Raw genomic sequence first — 14,835 nt, forward strand, 5'->3', positions numbered from 1 at the left:
GCCATTTTGTATTAAGCTATGACTGATGCTGTTACAGTTATTTATTTGATTTCTTGCCTGTTCTATCGAAGAACATCTTACAGTGGGTTATGATAAACAGCAAAATCCCACATCACTTATAACATTAAAAACAAGTAACCTCCAGAAGTAAATAAAAACCCAACCCCATCTCCCCAGCCCCCTTAATTCAGTTATCAGACTTCCTTGTACGCTTTCTCATCTCATGTTTTCTGCAAACTGTCCTGAGCCACAAGAGAGGGCAGTGTATAAATACAAATAAATAAACAGTATATATGCAAATGCACAACATATATAACTCATTTACTGTTATACATAACACAGTCCAGAAATGAGCCTCTTGTGGCGGGGAGTGGTAAGGCAGCAGACATGCAGTCTGAAGCTCTGCCCATGAGGTTGGGAGTTCAATCCCAGCAGCTGGCTCAAGGTCTACTCAGCCTTCCAAGGTCGGTAAAATGAGTACCCAGCTTGCTGGGGGGTAAACGGTCATGACTGGGGAAGGCACTGGCAAACCACCCCGTATTGAGTCTGCCATGAAAACGCTGGAGGGCGTCACCCCAAGGGTCAGACATGACTCGGTACTTGCACAGGGGATACCTTTACATAATGCAGTCCAGAGGAGCCGCCCCAGCATCTCTGTACAAAACACCCTCCACGTGCAGCGATTTCCCACCCTTTTCATACGCCTGCGCAGTACAGCACCCTTTCCCCCCCTTCTCCGTCTCTCGACTACGCGCACATGCGTACTACCGCTCCCACGCTGAGACGCAGCCGGCGGCGCGTTCAGTTGGATTGCGGCGCTTGCGAAGGGGCGGGGCGGAGAGGGGCCTTTTCGAGTGGAAGGGAAGCCGGGCCGCTGCTGCGCGTGCGTCGCCAAAAGCCGAGGCGCGGCGGCCTTCTCTGCAGAGGGTGACGTCATCCCCTCCCTGCCGCCCGCTCCGCCTGGGGAAGGGGCGGGGCCGCGTTCGCCGGTTGCAGGCGCCGCCATGGCTGCCATATTGGAGAGGAAGTGAGGGCAGGAGGCGGCGGCGCGGGCGGAGCAGCAGCAGCAGCAGCAACAGCGGCCCTTCTCCCCGGGTCTCCCCAGAGCGCGCGGGCCTCTCGGCGGCGGGGGCAGGCCGGTCCCTAGAGGCAGGCGGGGGGGGGGACGTCACGAGCGCGCAGGCGCGGCGCTGAGCGCCCGGGAGGCGGCTTCGGCCTCGGCCTAAAATGGCGGACCCGGCAGAGTGCAATATCAAAGTGATGTGTCGCTTCAGGCCCCTCAACGACTCCGAGGTGACGCGGGGCGACAAGTACATCGCCAAGTTCCAGAGCGAAGATACCGTCGTGATCGCGGTGAGGGCGCCAGGAGGAGACCCCCCGCCAGTGGGTGGGGAGAGAGGGAGGGAGTGGCGCTAGGAGGGCCCCGGGCGCGAGGAGGCGGGGAGGGAGGGCTGTTGTTGGGGGGGGGGGTCCCGGCTTTCAAATGGGGGCGGGGGTGGTGGCCTGAATGGCCATGGGGGTTGGGTGGGGGAACAGAGGAGGGGAAGGGCTTGGGAGAGGAGCAGGGCCAGGGGAGGTCAATGAATGGCCGGGGAGGATTGGAGGGGCTGGGCGCTGGCCTCGGAGGGCACAGAAACAGCTGGGGAAACTGTTTGCCTCTGACCTCCCTCCCGCCTTTGTATGGGCTAGGACCTGCAGATCTCATCTTACTGGGGATAATTAGTTTCCTCGGTGTTACACCCTCAGCCGGGGCCGTTGGGAGGATTCTTCATGGCTTGCTGTTAATCTAAATTGCTGGCTTGGTTGTTTTATGTGAGGTGGGGGAGAGGAGAGGGGAAATAACGAGGCTGTAAATGCATGTTTATTGCTAGCCGTTCATGTCACAGGTTTTTCGCTCTCCCTCCCCTCCCTTATTGGTGGCTTACACCTCCTTCAGTTGGCTGATTGGAAAGTGTTGACTCGGGGGAAGCTTTGCAAGCATGGGAGTGAGACGTGTGAAAGAGTATCCAAAGAAGATGGGCTTGGGAATGCATTAGTAGGCTGTAAATTTTATGTTTGTAGCTGTTTGGGCTGCACTGATGGACGGTGGTGTTGGTTTTTTGTCTTTTAAACCAAGCCCTTCAAAAAGCCACTGGGATTGAAAATAAGGATGGACATGGGAGAGGATGGTTACAAGCCAATTCACTTAACGCTTGCAGGTTTTACTCCAAATGCTAATGGAATCAATACACGGGAGCATGTCAGTAATCATTTGGTTGGACCCTGCCAGCTTTTCTGCTGCTTCTTGCCTGATGCAGTTTAAGTACATCTGTACTGTTTATATAGAAGACAAGTTTTTACAGGGAGTACTTGAATCATAAGAGCCTCTTGTGGCACAGAGTGGTAAGGCAGCAGACATGCAGTCTGAAAGCTCTGCCCATGAGGCTGGGAGTTCAATCCCAGCAGCCGGCTCAAGGTTGATTCAGCCTTCCATCCTTCCGAGGTCGGTAAAATGAGTACCCAGCTTGCTGAGGGGTAAACGGTAATGACTGGGGAAGGCACTGGCAAACCACCCCATATTGAGTCTGCCATGAAAATGCTGGAGGGCGTCACCCCAAGGGTCAGACATGACCCTGTGCTTGCAAAAGGGATACCTTTACCTTTCTACTTGAATCATGCTGCTTAACTTTTGCAAGAAGTCTGTTCTGCATAGAGTACTGTGAGGGATTTCCTGGGGAAAGTGACTTGGGTAAATATCTCTATTCATAGTTTGCTCACAACAAATATTGCTTGATCAGTGTACACAAGTTGCATTTCAGTCTTTTCCTGATGGCTGTCCCCTATGAAAAAAAATCACTTCTACATGCAACTGTTCCTCTAATGTGCATAAATTTTACAAGACTACATTTCCTTTTTTGCCCCTTAGAAGTCTGGAATGTTTTGTACTAATTTCAGTGCCGTACAATGTTTTGTACTAATTTAAGTCTAAGGAATCTATTTTAAAACTGTTTTTGATGATTAGAAACAGTTGTGACTTTACAAACTGCTTTTCTTTCAATGCCATCTCAAATCAAATTTCGGGGAACAATTCTTGGCTAGCACCTAGATAAAATTAACTCTGTGCAATTACATTTACAATTTAAAGCTTATTCAAAGTACTGGACATTAATTTTTTTTACTGGTTTTAACTTTAACTGTAAACAGGATTGCTTTTTAGAGCCAATATATTAGTAACAGACACCTCAATAACTGTAACCCAGCCCAAGCCCATTTGCAGGGAGGGAATTGCCAAGAAATAACAGGGTCACTAGTTAATTCACTATGTAATGATCACTGTTGGCCTATTTTGTGTCCCCTGTTGCACTTCTATGTGTCTGTTTAGTTGTCTTGGCTATGCATTTAATTCCTTTTCTAATAGGTTCCTCTTACAACAAGAGATCAGACACATGGTGGTTTATTTAAATACTTCTATCCTGCCTTATCTCCTTAGTCTGAAGGCTGCAAAGGATGTTTTATGTTGATGTCAGTGAAAGAATATTGGAAAATCTGTTGCAGGTTTTAATAACCACCCTGAGCCTCCGGGGAGGGCGGTATATAAATATATAATACATAAATATAATGCCTAGTTAAATACTATAAATATGGGAAGAAGGGACTTGATGGTGGTGGGCTTGAGTTAAGTCCCAGTTTAAACTCTGGGCTCAGTGATGTGACCAAAGGTACCAAGCATCTGTCCCAATCTGGAAAATACGAATTAATCTTTTCTGTAGTCCTTGTGAAGATGGAACAGCAGGCCATAAAAGTATAAAGGTTTTATGAGGCCAGCAATATTTTGTGTCCTGATGCCTTGATCAAGAAAGAGTGGGCCATGCTTTGGGATGGAATGTTTGACCCCTCGGTGGAAGGAGTGAGAATAGGGATGGCAACCTCATGATGAGTTGGTAAGATACCACTAGATTTTAAAATAACATTTTAGTCTTGGCTATCTTCTTTGTCTAGCCATCTTGAGCGCTCTGCTTTCAGAGGCTTTTGTACTTCTTCCTTCTTTTTCTGATACTGTGCTCCTTTGTTGGTATTCTTTTTTTCCTCCTTCACCAGGCTCACCAGGTATAAGAACCAGGATGGTAGGAAAATATTTCAAATTAAAGAATGTAGCAAGGGTGGGGCTAAGGCAGACTTTCTCAACCTTTTTACCATTGAGAAATCCCTGAAACATTCTTCAGGCTTTGAGAAGCCCCAGAAGTGGTTGGGATATGGTTGGGAAGCGTAGCTGTATACATGCCCACCCTGGGCCCCTCCCCTTCCCACTCTCTCCAAGCCCATCATTGGCCATTTTGGGGAAGTAGGGGCAGTTGACATGACCGTATATGGGCATAAAAAGGTAAAGGTATTCCCTGTGCAAGAACCAAGTCATGTGTAACCCTTGGGGTGACGCCCTTTAGCATTTTCTTGGCAGACTCAATACAGGGTGGTTTGCCATTCCCTTCCCCAGTCATTACCGTTTTACCCCCCAGCAAGCTGGGTACTCATTATACCGACCCCGGAAGGATGGAAGGCTGAGTCGACCTTGAGCTGGCTGCTGGAACTGGACTCCAAGCCTCATGGGCAGAGCTTCAGACTGCATGTCGGCTGCCTTACCACCCTGCGCCACAAGAGGCTCTTCTAATATGGGCATATCACCTGATAAATGTTTAACACGCTTAAAATATATTGACTCCCACCCATTCAGAAACCCTTCCAGGGCTGTCAAGAAACCCCAGGGTTCCATGATATCCAGGTTGAGAAACCCTGGGTTAGGGCATAGCTCCCCATATCTCCACCTACTTTACGTTAAGGTTCATCCCTCACTTCCTTCTCTACATACGAACAGGCAAGTTCATGGCTGCCTTGTCACTTACAATTTGGCTTTGACTGGTGTAATGGTCTCCTGCTGCTAAAGATTCTAGTTCTTCTATAAATACTTGAACGCTGCTGTATTCCTCAGAATGTATTCACAGAGCCTTTTTGTCGCCATCAGCCTATATGCATGTAATTACATTTAGTTTCATTCCTCTTAATTACCCCCCTTCCACCCCAAAATATCAGTGGTCCTCTATGAGCTATGCTACAGACTCAGCTTGCCACTTATACAGTAGCATAGAATGAGCAAAAAATGACTTACGGAAAATAACACCTCTTTGTATCTCTTAATTTTCTTTCTTGCTGAAAGCTTTCTGTTGGTCAAGTCACTGTTTGCATTTGTATCTTTTGGAATTGAGCTTTGCTCCTTCCTACTTTGTCTCCCTCTCACAATAGTCTGTAGTGGCAGCCAAGAACTGTCTGCAAGTTGAATTAGAATTAGTTGGAAGGGACCTCTAGGGTCATCTAGTCCAGCACCCTGCATGATGCGGGAAAAAGGATAGCAGAGTAGTTTGAGCTGGAGAATGTGAACAAGCCCAGTACTGGCCTTATCATTTAAAAAGAGACCAGCAACTACCTAGGGCAGCACAACTCAAGGGGTCATAGAATTATGGAAGAAATATATGGGTCCCAGCTGTTATACCAATTTTGGTATGAGTGACTGCTCAATTTTGTCTGAGCATGTAGCAGACTGCTATGCCTAGCAACTGCATGAGGTCCTGGGCTGGTCTCTTGACTGGCTTGAAGAATGCACCTCCCTTCCCCCCGGCCAGTGGTAGACTGGCACACTTGATGAGCTGGAAGGTATTTGTAGTTAACCGCAAGGCTCTTTCACATTTGCCATTTATCCATCCTTAGCGGAACCCTGCTCTTTTAAGGTAACAATGCCTGCATTCCTTGCAGTAGTTTTTCATCCAGAGCAGGCAAAGGGGAAAAAATAGGTGGGTAGAACTGAATTTGTATGCAGAAATTCCCTGATTCAATTCCTGGCATCTCCAAATTAAAAAAGACCGAGCAGTAAGTGATGTGAAAAACCTCTTCCTGAGACTCTGGAGATCTGCTTCCAATCTGAATAGACAATATTGACCCTGATGGACCAAAGGTCTAATTCAGTGTAAGGTAGTTTTATCTGTGTTCATGTGCAATGAATACTGCTCAAGGAAAACTATACCTTGAACCCTTTCACCAGCACAGCCACATGACACTAAGTGCTTCTAGCAACATGATTCAGATTTATTTGCAATAGAGCTCCAAGGCAGCTATAAAACCTGCACATCTAGGAACATGTGAATCCCCTTAAATTTAGATTCACCATGACATTAACTGCTGTCGATAATTCTTTTGGGCCTCTTTAAAATCGTCAAATGTTACACTAAATCAATAAAGGACTATCTGCCTTTTAAAAAACAGCTGAAGTTCAAATCAGAACACTCTATTAGCAGATTGTAGCGAGAACTTTGTGATCAAATCAGGAAGCACCCAGACTTTTCATCTGGAGGTAGTTTGGGAAGACTACCTCTGTATGGAAACTTGAAAAGGACCTTTTTGGCATTCAGCTTCGCCACCCATGCTGTAGTTTTTAGTATGAATGAGGAGTGCTTTATAATGTCTTGGAGTATGATGATATAAAACATGTTTGCTACTTCTCAGTATCACATTCCAGATATTCTTTTGCCATTTTATTAGAATCACAGAATTGGAAGGGACCTCATGGGCCAACCCCCTGCACTATACAGGACACTCACAACCCTATCACTCATCCACTGTAACCTTGCCACCCCTTAAACCTTCACAGAATCCAGCCTCTGTTTAAAAATTTCCGAAGAAATTCCAAATTTATATTTCAATTGTGTGTAGCTGTTAGTTCCAGTGTATGTGGGAGGTTGCATAGAGTCTGCTAGTTGTAACAAACTTCATAGTTCAGTCTACCACTGAAACAGACCCACTGATCATTTTGCTACCCACACACTCATGCAGTTTATGTTGCATTGTGCCACTGAGAACAGCTAAGACAGGGATAGCAAAACACTTGAGATATAGCAGCCTGCCTTAGGTAAACAACTTGGTAACTATTTGTATGTCTGTGTTTGTCTAGCATACTTTTGCATGTCTGATAGGGGACTTGGTGAAATATTTCAGTCTTACCCCTTTGTTTTACCATACCTTACATGCCAGAGTTTGGGAGTTTGTTGATACACTTCACGAATAGTGTTTGCATGTCTTTATGAAACGTCTAAGCACACAAGCCTCCCCCATGCCAGTACATGCGAAGAAAAAGAACAATGCCACACTGGATTCTATTTAATCTACATAGTATTTGAAACAAAAATCAAATCAGAAGACAATGTAAGTAATTTTATAGGGGTTTTTGTATGAATGTATTCACTTCATTTATAGCCTATATCTCCCCATTGGGATATTGAGAGGCTTACACTGTTATCCTGACCTCCAATTCATCCTCATGGTAACTTTGTGTAGTAGGTCAGGGTGTGTGTGTGTGCTGGCCCATGTTCACACAGAAATTTTCCATGGCAGAAGGCTGGTGTGGCAAAGTAGTCACACTATCAGTCTAGGATCTGACATGACAAGATTTGAATCCCTTGCTTTGCTATGGAAATCCACCAGTTGACCTTGGGACCTTGTCTCTGCTGGCTCACCCAGAGCTGCTCCAATGTCTCAGCATAATCTACACTTGCAAGGTGGTGGTTGTGAGAATTGGGAGGAGATAATGTGAGAAGCTGGTCTAAGTCCCTGATCAGGGAAAAAAGTGGGATATAAATTAAAAATAAGCAGCGTTGGAATTTAATCTCAGGCTCCCAGATCCTAACCCGGCTCCCTAACCTGTACACCTTACTGGCGCTCAGTTTGTCTTTAGTTGAATTTGGGTGCAGATTTGTCTGCTGTAGCTGCCAGAGGCCTATAAACTGTATAACAGCCATCATTAATCATTGTCACAGACTCTGTTTTTGAGGACTGAGCTGGCTCTGTTTTTGCTAAGGTTTGGAAAAGCGTGAAAGCTGTCAGACATTGTCCCATTATTCTCTGCGAAGCATGAACAACCTCAAAAGAAAGGAATTTTTCACTTTATCCTAGCTATCAATGGTCTGCCTTAAAAGAGAGCTTGCTATTGATTTTCCAATGTTTAGTGTTGAGGGGACCTAATGGCCGCACTTTCTATCTGTAGATATTTCTGGGCTTGTCAACCCCCCACCCTTGCATTTCACACCTTACTGTATATGTGGTATAGAGCAGGGGTAGTCAACCTGTGGTCGTCCAGATGTCCATGGACTACAATTCCCATGAGCCTCTGGCAGCTGCTCATGGGAATTGTAGTCCATGAACATCTGGAGGACCACAGGTTGAGTACCCCTGGTATAGAGGAGTAGTAAAGTGCCCCCTGCAGTGCTTTATGCAGCAGTTTTGAATCTGAGCTTCCAGATGTGGCTTTTTCTAGCAACTGATCATTCACCAGCATAGCTGGTTTGCATGTTTCTGGTATCGGCTGTGTCAATCCTGATGTTTGTCACTGTTAATCCGAGCATGCGAGCAGGATCAACAGAGTGAAAGGGGAGGGGGTAAAGCGGCCAGAACTGTGGAAAACTGGCATTGTTCCTTATGCCAACTGGATTTGTGACTCATTAATTTTGCATCTGTTTCTGTACACCAGTTTTTGGGTCCCATGGGCACCATCGTACCTGGCAGCATTTCCCTTAGCCCCTGTTATGTGTGTTTTTTTTTAATCGAAGTGGGTGGGATCAATATGAAGGCAAGTCTTGTGACTGGCTTCCTTCATACAGATAAAGATGCCCCTCCCTCTCTTCTGGTGGCCATCTGAGAATGTATGTCATTTCCCCTACTGTCTTCTCTCTGTTATTTGCCATTCCCTTTCCCTAGTGTGTGTGTGTGTCAGTTTCTGCACACCTGTGTTTTGGGCCTTTTTTTACTCTGTTTCAGCTGATGCTTAAACGAGGGACTCTACATGTTATATGTAGGCTGCCTTCAAGAAGGCATACAAGATGATTTTACTGCAGAGACAATTGGGTGTGGGGGGTAAACTCCTCTGGCAGACTTGCTATGTTTTTAGCTTTTATCTTGCTGATGATGGGTAGTTGATTTTTGTATCGCAGCTCTTGTTGCTGTATTATCTGCCTTTTCGAACAGACAATGTGGGTTATAAATATTTTAAACAAATTTATGCTTTATGTATCTTTGCCAATCATGCATTGAGCACAGAAACAGCTTGGAGAATGCTCCCCTATGTTACCAAAGTGATTTATTCATTTTTAAAACTTGAGTCCTGAATTGAAGTTTGTAATAACAAATCTGCAGGTAGAATGACTATAGCCTAATGTTTAGCGTTCAGGATAACTATAGGTAAGAGTGTATCTTTTGTTTGGCTCTTAAGCTAAAAATAAAGTAATTGGGATACCATAAAGGTTGATACAACTGTTTCATAATTTTGTTTCTATACTTAGATCCCTTTTTGTATCTTTTCAGTCCAAACCATATGTCTTTGATCGTGTATTCCAATCTCACACATCACAGGAACAAGTATATAATGATTGTGCAAAAAAGATTGTCAAAGGTAAGAGCAGACCTTATAATAATATATGTAGCAATTCCATTTGTGACTCATGCCTTTTATTTCGTGTTATGATAGGTGTGTCTTGTATTTGCCCTAATGGCATATTACAGTGGTTCTAATTGTAGAAAGAATAGGAAGTAATAAGTCTCAATAGGGTAAAGAATGGTTTTGATTCTAAAGCCTTAAGGCTTTTTTTTTTTAGGTTGAGAGTTTTCAGTGTGACTTTCCATGGTTTTGTATACATCACAGAGAATCTTACATTGGGAAATTGTTATTTCTTCCTTACTTTGGTGGAACATATATGCCCACAAGTTCAATGGAACACACAAAATGCCAACAAACCATCTTAAACCATAACAAAAAGATCAACGAATCCATTTATTAGAGCCTTGGGATAATAAAGCTGTCTTTCACAGTTTTGGTGTGGTATAAATGTCCTTGGGAGGAGGTGTTCTATAAATGTCAACTCAAAAGACCGTATTCTTGACGGCCCTCCACCCTCTTCAAGGGCAATCCAGATGCTGTTCTAGGGACATGTTTAAGTATTCTGGTGATTTTGCTGCAAACAAATTATCAAATGAAGTTAATGTGAATGCAGTGGTCAAGTGTCCAAGAAAGAACAAACTGAAGTTGAATCCAGATAAGATTAAGGAAATGCTGGCCAAAAGGGCTACCATAAGGGCTTGGGAGTCTTGCTGGTTCATGGCCCTTTGCTCATGTCCATGAGAAATGTTTTTTTCCCCCCTCATGCAGTTGATTAGGAAACTAGGGCTCTATTTAAAGATGCTGAAACTGTTCGTGCTTATTCATGTGTCAGTATCCTTGAGGCTTGTTGTTGTTGTTAGGTGCGAAGTGGTGTCCGACCCATCGCGACCCCACGGACAATGATCCTCCAGGCCTTCCTGTCCTCTTCCATTCCCCAAAGTCCATTTAAGTTTGCACCTATTGCTTCAGTTACTCCATCCAGCCACCTCAATCTCTGTTGTCCCCTTCTTCTTTTGCCCTCAATCACTCCCAGCATTAGGCTCTTCTCCAGGGAGTCCTTCCTTCTCATGAGGTGGCCAAAGTATTTCAGTTTCATCTTCAGGATCTGGGCTTCTAAGGAGCAGGCAGGGTTGATCTCTAGGACTGACCGGTTTATTTGCCTTGCAGTCCAAGGGACTCGCAAGAGTCTTCTCCAGCACCAGAGTTCAAAAGCCTCAATTCTTTGACGCTCTGCCTTCCTTATGGTCCAACTTTCGCAGCCATACATTGCAACTGGGAATACCATAGCCTTGACTAAATGCACTTTTGTTGGCAGGGTGATGTCTCTGCTTTTTATGATGCTGTCTAGATTTGCCATAACTTTCCTCCCCAGGAGCAAGCGTCTTTTAATTTCTTTGCTGCAGTCCCCATCTGCAGTGATCTTGGAGCCCAGGAAAATAAAATCTGTCACTACCTCCATTTCTTCCCCATCTATTTGCCAGGAATTGAGAGGGCCAGATGATCTTTGTTTTCTTGATGTTTCAAGCCAATTTTGGCACTCTCCTCCTTGAGGCTAGACTACGTAAATATTTATGTGGGGCTGTTCTTGATGACAATCCTGAACTTGGACCTGGTGCAAAGCTGTTTATTATAGGAAGCTAGCTGGTACAACCATGTTACTTTTCTTTACTGGATTGGAGCTCACCATTAAAGTCCTTTATGGCATGGGGCCCACATGCTTGAAGCACTGCCTCTCCCTGCATGTTCTCTTACAGCAGCTTCCTGTCAACGTCTGTTGTCATCATGCCCTTTGTTTAAGGCATGTTCTTCAACACTCCTAAACAGTTGCCCCACACTATTGGAGCAGACTCCTAGAAGAGGTTGAGGGATGTTGCCTCCTCTGACTTTCTGACCAGGTTGTAAAATTGAATTACACTGGAGAGTGTTAGAGGCATCCTGAGCCTGGTCAAAGGGGAAACATCTTGGGGGATAAGATATATTTAGAGTGATCCTGATACGTTTTATATCTTATTTTAGTGTTTTATATTATCTATTTTCTATCTTTTTTTTTTGAGTTGTATTATGTTATCAATAAATGCTCAAGAGAGAAACTGTTAAATGGATATTAAACATAGTAAGTTAGACTACAGTTGCCCTATGCAGGGCAAAAACAAATGTTAACCCTTTCCCTCTCACCATCCTTGACAAATGTTTATGCTGGATAGGCAAAGTCTGCTTGTTCTGTTTCCCTCTTGTGCGCTAGATAAACATTTGCTGAAATCTTTGTGAAAAACCACCTTGCATGAGGCCCCTGTCTTGAAATAGGTGCCTCCACAGACTCTCTTCTTGTCTAAAGCACGGGTAGTTAACCTGTGGTCCTCCAGAAGTCTATGGACATCTGGAGGACCACAGGTTGACTACCCCTGGTCTAAAGAGCTTTATGCTCTGCCACCTTCAACTGGCTGGTGATCCCTGGCTCCAAGTCTGAACTCAACCAGGGCCAGAGTTTTCTCCATCCTGGCTCGCAATTGGTGGAATGAACTTCCAGAAGAGATCAGGGCCCTGCTGGAGCTAGCACAGTTCTGCAGGTCCTGTAAAATGGAACTCTTTCACCAGGCATTTGGTTGAGGTCGATCCAACCAATATCATCTACTGGGCCCCCCAGAAACCCTTCCCCAATGAACTGAACTCCAAACTGACCAGCCATGGGACAGTTAACATGTTAATGTTGTTTCACCAGTCACTGAAATGCTATTGAAACCACTGTTACTGCTGTTTATTTGATGTTTTACAGAATTATATTGTGCTTATTACTATGTTCCCCGTGTTCTATGTAAGCCACCCTGAGCTGAAAGGGGAGGGCGGTATATAAATATATAATAAATAAATGTGTACTTTTAAATCCTAGATGTACTTGAGGGATATAATGGTACAATATTTGCTTATGGACAGACATCATCTGGGAAGACACATACTATGGAGGTAATGCACCTGGGGATGAAACATTAAATGAAAATCTTTGGTACAAACAGTAATTAATTCTAGCCTTGGTCTTTTCTTCTGTTGTAAGCTATGCAAGGCAATTGATTATGTACTCTTCATCAGAGTGGTTAAATTACAAAGAATATAGTTACCACAGACATTTCTATTTTGGGGAGAATAGCTTGCAATTCTGTGTTCAAAACTGTTTTTTTTTAAACCACCTTCCAGTTAAGATCTCTGTTCTTCTTTAAGCATACTGCATTTTTTTACATTTTTTACACCAAACAAGAGTGGATGTGAGACTTATCATTTTGGCCTGCTGATTTCGTTTTTTTTCTTATTTATAATATTGGGTAATCAGTGGTGTAGTTCCTTTTAATTGAATATGTTTTTTTACTGTGCTTCCTTAGACCTACAGTTGGTTGTAGAAATATTGTACTAATGTAACTTGCACTGGATTTCTTTTCTTTTTTTTAATGGGTAAGTATCTTAATGCTCCAATCAGATACACTTTTATTGCTACATTTGCAGTTGGCCAGGTAGTGTCGGTCCAAGGTATGGGCGGCCTTAAGGTTGGTCCTGGTACAGTGTTGCATAGGACAGGAACAGGGATCCAAAGAGCTCTATGCAGAGATGGACCCCCCCTTCTATTTGCACTGGAGAGGTGGGGTGATTGTCAGTCTTTCTGTTGCTCTTGCTGCAGTGGTGTGCTTCCTGCTTCAATTCCGAGGGTACCCTAATCATCAGGAGCAGCTTTTGTTTGGGGCATGAGAATCACAGAAAAGTACTTGAATTGGTTATGCATGGAATTCTCTTAATGATGTGGTGCACTTAAATGTGTATTCTTTCCTTTCCCTCTCCAGGGGAAACTACATGATCCAGATGGAATGGGGATTATTCCAAGGATAGTGCAAGATATATTTAATTATATTTATTCCATGGATGAAAATTTGGAATTTCACATTAAGGTAATCTTTTTTTCTTTAAATGTAATGGGTTGGAAGTATCTCAGTACAAGCTCATTAATATACCAGCATATATTTTTAGAGAAGATTTTTAAAAGGAACAGATCTATCATCACCTTTCTTACATCACACAGCTTGACCCCAGAGCCTGTTGCAAATGTTGCAACACCTTTTGTTTTCTCAGGTCTGTTTCCTAACTTTGAAACAGAGCTATTAAAGCCAGTTTAAACTGAGAGTTTGATGTTTCTGTCTGGCTTGACGCATCTTTAGTAGCCAGTAATAAAGAGGTGCATAAAAATGCTTTGTTTTAGAAGAAGAGTTGTTTTTGCTTCCTTGCTTTTCACTACCAGATGGAGTTTCAAAGTAGCTTAGAATCGCTTTCCATTCCTCTCCTCCCCTTCCTCATCCATTGAAGGGAGGGGAGGCAGTGAGAGCTCTGAAAAGGACTGCTCTATGAGAACAGTATTATCAGTACCCAAGTCACCCAGCTGGCTGCTTGTAGAGGAGCAGGGAATCAAACCTGGGTTGCCAGATTAGAAGCTGCTACTCCTAGCCACTACACCAAGCTGGCTTTGATTGGTATATTACTTTGTTCATTTCAATTACTACTCTCTAGGAAGAGCTGTTTTCTATATAGGCTTAACTGATTGCCAATTGCTCTTTTACACACAGGCTTGCGAATACCCTTACATCGCCCAGTTTTGCCTTTGTGAAATTTCATTGGTTACTCATTGAAATAACTGCTTCATAAGTCAGTTGCAAGTACATTTTGCCCCAGATTTTATTGTGCAATTAAAACTGTTGTTCAAAACCATTTTTTGATGTGTTAAGCTGAATTGGGACATATCAACTGAGTCAGCAGCTTTGGTATTACCAGTATCCCACGTTGTGCTTGTCAAACCTAATCATTGTTTTTTATGATGAAGGCTAATCTGTTCTACTTACTGTGTTTTTGTCATTTTTTTCATGTTATGGAAGAGCGTATAAGAAAATAAATTTTTATATATCTTTCCTATACACAACAAAAATGTGATTAACTAGGTGCATCATGAATTGCATTCACCTGTAGTGTAACACAGTATTGCAGTTGTCTAAGCAAATTATTCTGGAGTCTTTAGCAGAAAAATGGTGTTTTGTGATCAGGCCCCCAGATGTGTATTTTAGGCTTGAAAAACATCCAGAGAGGTGTCAGGAATATCTCTGTGTATCAGGGAAACTGCTGGGGTGTGTGTATTAAGTCTCCCAGCGCCATATCATATTGTGAGGGGATACACCCATACTTTAAGACTAAGCTATGTCAGACAAATTAGAACATGACGTTGCTGTATTCAAGACGTGTGCATTGATTTGAAAGATGAGTTTTACCGCAGATAATGTTTGAAACATTGTTGCCAATAATGTACAGATTTGGAATATGTCAGCAATACATTAAGCCCAAAGTGGCATTAATCTAATATTAAA

At 43.6% G+C, this 14,835-nt stretch overlaps 1 protein-coding gene across 1 annotated transcript in view; it reads left to right on the plus strand.

Moving 5' to 3' along the window:
- The first annotated feature begins 852 nt into the window (after window positions 1–852).
- Window positions 853–14,835, plus strand: part of KIF5B (kinesin family member 5B) — a 34,001-nt gene continuing 20,018 nt past the window's right edge. Inside the window, exons 1-4 of the mRNA XM_077302585.1 lie at window positions 853–1,353; window positions 9,376–9,463; window positions 12,336–12,409; window positions 13,273–13,377. Coding sequence (XP_077158700.1) covers window positions 1,228–1,353; window positions 9,376–9,463; window positions 12,336–12,409; window positions 13,273–13,377 — 393 coding nt within the window. The 5' untranslated portion in view covers window positions 853–1,227. The remainder of the gene's footprint in view (window positions 1,354–9,375; window positions 9,464–12,335; window positions 12,410–13,272; window positions 13,378–14,835) is intronic.

This window comes from Paroedura picta, chromosome 11, assembly GCF_049243985.1.
Source record: "Paroedura picta isolate Pp20150507F chromosome 11, Ppicta_v3.0, whole genome shotgun sequence".
NCBI classification, from domain to species: Eukaryota; Metazoa; Chordata; class Lepidosauria; order Squamata; family Gekkonidae; genus Paroedura; species Paroedura picta.